General features: G+C 43.1%; 1 protein-coding gene across 1 annotated transcript in view; it reads right to left on the bottom strand.

Annotated features, from left to right (window-relative positions):
• LOC122552309 (intercellular adhesion molecule 5-like) overlaps positions 1 to 7675 on the bottom strand; it is a 78406-nt gene that overhangs the window by 4019 nt on the left and 66712 nt on the right. Inside the window, exons 4-5 of the mRNA XM_043695043.1 lie at positions 5742 to 6035; positions 4686 to 4973 (exon numbers count right to left, since the gene is read on the bottom strand). Coding sequence (XP_043550978.1) covers positions 4686 to 4973; positions 5742 to 6035 — 582 coding nt within the window. The remainder of the gene's footprint in view (positions 1 to 4685; positions 4974 to 5741; positions 6036 to 7675) is intronic.

Below are 7675 nucleotides of genomic sequence, written 5' to 3' on the forward strand. Positions count from 1 at the left end.
GTGCTTCCAATTAAACCTGTTGGACTATAACCTGGTGTTGTGTGATTTTTAACTTTGTACACCCCAGTCCAACACCAGCATTTCTAAATCATGACTTCTTCAAAAAGGTTGTAAAGATTGAACCAGCAATTACAGACTCATCAGTTAAACTTTGGCAATGTGAAACAATTGCTGATAAAACAATTAATCATCATATGAAAATACTTTATAGATGTGGAAGAATCTGCATGGTTTTTTTTTTAAAGAGTCACTTTAGATCTGTTGGCTGGATGGTTGGTTTATGAAGCATTGTGATACCGACAGTCTGGGTTCAATTCCCATCACCAGCTTTGGTTACTATGAAAGACTCTCCTTTTCAGAATCTCCCCTCATCTGAGGCAAGGTGATCCTCAAGGTATATCACCATGAGTCATCTCTCTCTAAGGGGAGAGTAGCCCTTTGGTCTGGTCAGACAACGTTGACACAATAATATCAACAACAAAATAAAGGAAAAGTAGTGTCTAAGTAACTTGGAGTAGTTTAAAGACTCTGATAGAAATAGTTGATGCGGACAAAGATGTTGAATAGGTGTACAGGCTTCCAAAAGGTGTTTGATACTGTACCACACAACAGATGTTTGAGGAAAGTGATAGGTCATGGAATAAAAGGGACTATACCAATGAGGATACAAACTTGGCTGAGTGACATGAAATGGAGAGTAACAGTTAATGAATACTTTTCAGGCTGGAAGGCTTGTGGTAGAGTTCCCCACAGTGTGGTATAAATACCTCTAATTGTATTGTTGTAAATGTTCTAGATCTTGTGTAAGGTACAATTCCAAAATGTGTTCATGTCACAAAATGTGGAAGCATTGTAAACTGTGAGGAGGACAATGTCAAGGTAATCTATAAGGGCTGAAGTAGGCAGATGGGTGACAGAGGCAGTGGCACAGTGGTATACAGTTAGCAACAAGTTGTCCTGGGATGCTTCAACATTGAATCTGGACCCCAGAAAGTAACATGACATTTGGTCAAACATGGACAAGGAAACCTCCTGCTGATGGCCATAATCCCCTCCTGTTCTGAATTTGTACTCCTTCACCTTGGACATCATTTAAAGGAAGCACTAAGGTTAGCCGGGTGCAGAATGTATTCTGGGTGGGACACTTCAATGTCCATTGCCTAGAGTGACTTGGCAGCATTACCACTGACTGAGCTGTTCACTAGACTGGGTCTGTGGAAGGTCAAGAGAAAACCAATGAGAGGGACAAGCAAACTTGACCTCATCTCTACCAATTTACCAGCTGCAGATTAGTCTATCCAAGACAGTAGGAGTGATCACCACGCAGTCCTCATGGAGACAAAATGCTGTTTCCACATTGAGGATACCCTTCATCGTGTTGTGGGCTCCATTAGTGTGCTAAATGGAATACATGACTTGGAGGTGCCGGTGTTGGACTGGGGTGGACAAGTTTAAAAATCACACAACACCAGGTTATAGTCCAACGGGTTTATTTGGAAGCACTAGCTATCGGAGCGTCGTTCCTTTATCAGGTGGTTGTGGAGAATAAGATCATGATTACAGAATTTATAGCCAAGAGAGTTCAGTGTTACAGAGATGTGATACATTAAACAGTTTTAGATTAAATCTTTTGATCTTTTAGAATAGGATATGATGGTTTCTGTTCTTTGATATATAAATCCCAGAACTTCTTTTAAATTACATACATTTCAATTAGATTACAGTTGTCTTGAACGTCCCTCACCTCAGCACCAAGAACTTGTGCTGCTAAGCCAATGAGGTTACCAGAATGCAACAGTTTTCCCACATGAAAAGAATTCTTGCACAGGCACCTTCCACACCGTCAGGATGGTGTTTAGGACCTGGAATGTCAGGACCCTTACGGACAGTGATCGACCAGAATACCACACCACCATCATTGCTCAGGAACGCAGGAGCTATGATCCTGACATCACCACCCTGAGTGAAACCTGGTAGGCAGGGGAAGGACAGCTCAGGGACAAAGGTAGTGACTACACCTTCTTCTGGAAAGGCAAGGCTGAAGGCTTCATCCTGGAGTCGGCTTCACCATCAAAACTGAACTGGTGCATGAACTGAAAGGCTCCTCCTTCGGGGTAAATGAATACCTCATGACACTTTGATTCCCCCTTGATGGGAATTAGTATGTCACGATAGTCAGTGCATATACACCAACTCTCAATGCAGCAGATGAGAACAAGGAGAAATTCTACTCCAACCTTGACCAGTCTCTCTCTCACGGGTCCCTGCAGCAGACAAACTTATCAACCTTGGCAACCTCAGTGCCAGAGTCAGCAAAAGTGCAGAGCTCTGGGACAATGCGATCAGGAAAGAGGGAGCAGAGATGCAAAACTCCAATGGCACCCTTTTCCTGATCAAATGCTGAGAACACAACCTCCTCATCATTCACACACCGTTCCACCAAAGGGACAAATACAGGACAAGGTGACAACACCCCCTCTCCAAACACCCCACCTCCTTGACTGTGTCATTGTCAGATGAGGGATCAAAAAGATGTTAGAATCACACGTGCCATGACCACAGCCAGCGACTGCTGGATGTGCCACCACCTGATCCGAGTCAGGATCAACATACTTCCAGACCTGTATCAGAGGAGACAACAGAAGCAATGCCAAAGAACATTCAAAATGGAGACAATGAAATCCTCATCCCAACTTAAAGACCGGGAGAAAATAGCCTCATACAATCAACTCGTCTCCACAAACCTAGTGACTCTCAGCAATACCGTGTCACGGATCCCAACAGTCTCTGATCCATCCTTAAGACTGCCATTATCACTGCCTGTAAAATGCCAGTCAGCCAATCCACCAGGAAACACCAGGACTGGTTTGATGAGAATGATATGGAGATTAAGGAACTACCAAGCTGGAAGCGCATGGCATTTCTGAGTGTAACACAAAAACTGTATCCTCTATAATGGAAAGGTAGGTTTACAGGTGACTGAAGGCTGAGGAACAAAACCAAACCCACAACATAAAAAACGGGTGGAGAAACACTGGAGATCCAATAAATGGCTGACAGCCATGGTGTGATGGGTTTCTTCTGTGTTGTCAAGATGACATACAGACTAAACAGCCAAGGCCTCACTCCACTGCTGGCCAACGACAGAGTGACTCTTATCAAAGGTAAAGAAACCATCAGAGACCTCAAGCAGGGCTCTGTCATTGATCTGAGCATTCTTGAATGCATCCTACAGCATTCTACACACCATGGGCTCAGCAATACCCCAGCCCTGCACGAAATAGAGAAGACTGTCCGCCATCTTAAGAACACTCAGACAGTTAGAGGAGACAGTACACCCACTAAGGTATTGAAGTGCAGAGGCAAAGATCTACTGTTGAATTTCCACACCTTTGTCTGCCTTATCTGGAATGAGGAGAGCATCCCAGGACAGCTCTGAGATGCCGTAGTTCTGACCACTTTCAAAAAAGGAACAAGTCCAAATGTGGTAACTACAGGAGAATCTCCCTGCTATTGATGCCAAGGTCCTCCATAAATATTTCCTCCCTGTGGCTGAGGAGCTCCTGCCAGTGTCACAGTGTGGTTTTCAGCCATGGAGAGGCACAATGGACATGATTTTCATCGTGCGACAGCTGCAGGCGAAATGCAGAGACAAAAACCTCCCCTGGAATTGGCTGCCTTCGAACCTACAAAGGCCTTTGACACTGTCTTTGAGCATATGCAGGGTCCTTTTCTGTTTTGATTGTACCATGAAGTTTGTCACCATCCTTCACCTGCTCCAGGACAAAGTGGAAGTCAATGGTCAAAGACCATCAAAAGTGGAGGAGGAGCATCCAGAAAGGTATCGAGCATCTCCAGCCTTGTATGGCAGAAAATGGAAGCCAGGCCACAACATCAAAAGCAGTGCGCTGCCACACCAACACTCCACCCACCCCTTCCCCAGGTCACCACCACCTCCCTGGGAGGTGAAAAGAGTCATCTTCATCTACTAGCAACCACCAACAATGATGGGTCGCATGTTGTGAGATGTAGTCAAGAGCACTCACCTCCATGGTTACACTTTAGGAAAGGAGTGATAGCCTGGTGGATAATGTAAAAGAGAGTCAATAAAATGGGACAAGGGATGAGCGGCTTCTCTTATGCGGAAAGAATGGAAAAGTTGGGATTTTGCCAATCAGGCAGTGAGGGTCAAGAGAATGTTCTGATAGTCATGTTCAAGATAATGAACCAATTGTAGACAAATAAAGAGGAGTTTTTTTAGTGGCAAAATGTTTGATAATTATGAGACACAGATTTAAGGTGATTAAAAAAGGAACAAATGTGATGTGATTGTTTTTTTAAAGAAAGCTGTTGATTGTTTTCTAGCATGAATAGTGGAAGCAGATGCATTAGTGTCTTTCACAGGATAGTTGGAAAAATATTTGAAGGGGAAACACACACTCACATGATTGCACTCTGTGGCACAATGCACCGGGGTAATAATGGACAGTGTCCTCACATATCCTGACCCCAGGATCTGTATCCCTTTGGTCTCAGTGACAAAGGAGCTGCTGCAGGGCAGTCCCTGTGTGAGGAGACCAATTCAAATTGGTTCGGACTAAGAGGAAATTGGGATGAGGATTTCATTGTCTCCATTTTGAAAAAAAATCCCACTAACGTTTTGTGAGGAAAATAATGCTACTTACACAGGACATGGAGGGTTTCAATCTGTTGTTTTATAACAGGGCTTGTCATTGACTGATCTTGAAGTTTCAGTTCAGCTTCACAGATATACTGCTGTCCATCCAGCTTAGCTTGAGCTTCTACTGTATGAGAGATAGTGAGCCCAGTACTGCTTGATCCATTCACTAATGTGTCATTTCCTTTCTTCAGTCTGAGTTCAAGATCCCCTGAGACATTTAACACAAGGCATGTAATATTAACCAGATTTCCTTCCTGGCTGGTTGGTACTTGGATTTCAGGGGAAGAGAAAGCTAAAAATAATAGAACGATACTGTTAGAAACATTGTTGTATCTAGTAGTCCCTCAGTGTGAGGTTAATAACAATGAAACAAAGGCAGATTGCATTTCGTGCTCTTGCTCATCCTCTGCTTCATTGCTGTATCAGGGAGATGTACAAAGCCCTACATCATCTTTCCATGTTCCTTCAGTATCTGCAGTATCATAGTCAACATTCAATCCTGACCCAAACTCACCAAAAATGTATTCTGCTCGTTTCTGTTTGTAGAATCCTGAAATCTGTATTTATTTAAATGCAGATTTATTTATTACCGCCTGTTTCTTCCACACGGTATATTCCTGATTGGTGTATGTTTTTGCACCCCTGCAGTTTTTAGGGTACATTGGTTGTTTAAACATTTAAACATTCTCTTGTGATCCTGGAATACTAAGTGTGAGTAACACTCACCTATGAGCAGCGCATACAATGTCAATCACATTATCTCAGGATCTCGGAATACCTCGAGTCATTAAGACTTTCTCAGAATGCTTTTCATTGACAGAGGGTCATATAGAATATATGGCACAGAAACAGACCATTCCAACTAATTAGCCAATGTTTATGCTTTACTCAACCAAGTGTCTGAGTATACAAACATTTCCACAAGCTTCCCAATTTGTTACTCAATGAAAAGGATTTTATTACTGAAAGTGGTGGAAATGCTGACATGTTGTATTGTTGACAGTGATGAACTATCAGAATGTTGTCTGATTTTGAACTCCCCCACAACCAGAATTCTTACCATACACCTCAATGAAAGCACTATTATTCTTTGGGGGAATTGATGGATATTTCTCAAAATCGGCCATACAGACGACTTCCATCAGACCAGATTCCTGTGGTGTCCATGCTGCTGTTATTCGGACAGTGTTGGAATTTGGCCTTGTGGTATCTGAGTTCAGTTCCACACCATCCTGAAACCATCTTACTCTCATCTTTTCAGCAGGATAGACATTTGAGACCTCACATGTTAATGTGACCTCTTGCTTCACTTCTTTGGGTCTTTTGTCCAGAATTATAGGCTGATCCATGAAAGCTGTAATTCAGACAAGAAATTCACTTCATTTTAATTTGCCGCAGTGTGTTTCTGTTTTTAATGGACAGAGTGGAAAACTGACCAGTGTAGGTATTAGATAATACACCACCCCAGGAATATATCACATTCACTCATAGTCAAAAAACTGGAGGCGCCTCCAGGCCATAGTGCACTTTGAGAAGGAACTGTTAATGCCAATCATGGTGTGCAATTGACAAATTTGTCTGATATTTTTGACAATTATCCACAGGATAAGGGCATTACAGGCTGGACCAGCACTTATTACCCATCTAGTCATAAAACTGGAGTCATCTGCAGGAGGCCATAGTGCACTTTGAGAAGTAACTGTTAATGCCAATCGTGGTGTGCAATTGACAAATTTGTCTGATATTTTTGACAATTATCCACAGGATAAGGGCATTACAGGCTGGACCAGCACTTATTACCCATCCCTAATTGCCCAGAGGACAGTTCAGAATCAACCACGTTGCTGTAGGTCTGGGCCAGACAAGGTAAGGATGGCAGTTTCCTTCCCTGAAGGACATTAGTGAACCAGATCAGTTTGTACACCAATCAGCAATGGATTCATGGTCATCATTAGGCTGTTAATTCCAGATTTTTTTTTGTTGGATTCTGATTCCTCTACCGCAGGATTCAAATCTAGGTCATGGGAACATTATCTAGATCTCTGGATTAACGGTCCAGGAATAATATGTTTAGGCCAGCACCTCAATTCAAAACCACAAAACAGCTCAGCTATTTTAGTTTTAAATTAATTCTTGCTACTTTTCAACTATTAAGGCCTTTGACCATCGTGTATGTCAGTTTCGTGTATGTCAGTCACTCTGAGCAGTACAGGCTGATGCACTCCTGATTTACCTTCGCTTTGATCTTTACTTGCATCTGTCTAGAATATCCTTCTTAAGGGGGAGGGTGAGCAGCTAGAGGTCATGGTACACATCCATACCAGTGACATAGCTCGGAAAAGGGATGAGGACCTGAAAAGTGAACATAGGGAGTTAGTTTGGAATCTAAAAGGCAGAATGAGCAGAGTAGTAATCTCAGGATTGCTACCAGTGCCACGGGCTAGTGAGGCTAGGAACAGAGAGCGAGTGCAGATGAACATGTGCCTGCAGGGCTGGTGGAGGAGGGAGGGCTTCAGATATTTGGGTCATTGAGATACCTTCTGGGGAAGGTGAGATCTGTACAAGGAGGACGGGTTGCACCTAAACTGAAGGGGCACCAGTATCCTAGGCAGGAGGTTGGTTAGAGCTCTGGGGAGGGCTTAACTAGATTGGCAGAAGGATGACAACTGGAGTTACGGACCAGAGGATGAGGTAGCTGGTGAACAGGCAAATACAGTGTGCAGAGAGTCTGTGAGGAAGGATAAACAGTTGATCGGGCAAAGTTGCAGTCAGTGTGATGGGTTGACATGTGTCTAATTTAATACAAGAAGTATCAGGAATTATGATGGTGAACTTAGACTATGGATTCGTACTTGGAGCTACAATGTTGTGGCCATTATGGAGATTTGGATATCACAGGAGCAGGAATGTTTGCTGGATGTTCTAGGGTTTAGATATTTCAAAAGGAATAGAGAGGCAGGTCAAAGAGGTGGGGAAATGGCATTGCTAATCAGG

This window comes from Chiloscyllium plagiosum, chromosome 8 (genome assembly GCF_004010195.1).
Source record: "Chiloscyllium plagiosum isolate BGI_BamShark_2017 chromosome 8, ASM401019v2, whole genome shotgun sequence".
Classification (NCBI taxonomy): domain Eukaryota; kingdom Metazoa; phylum Chordata; class Chondrichthyes; order Orectolobiformes; family Hemiscylliidae; genus Chiloscyllium; species Chiloscyllium plagiosum.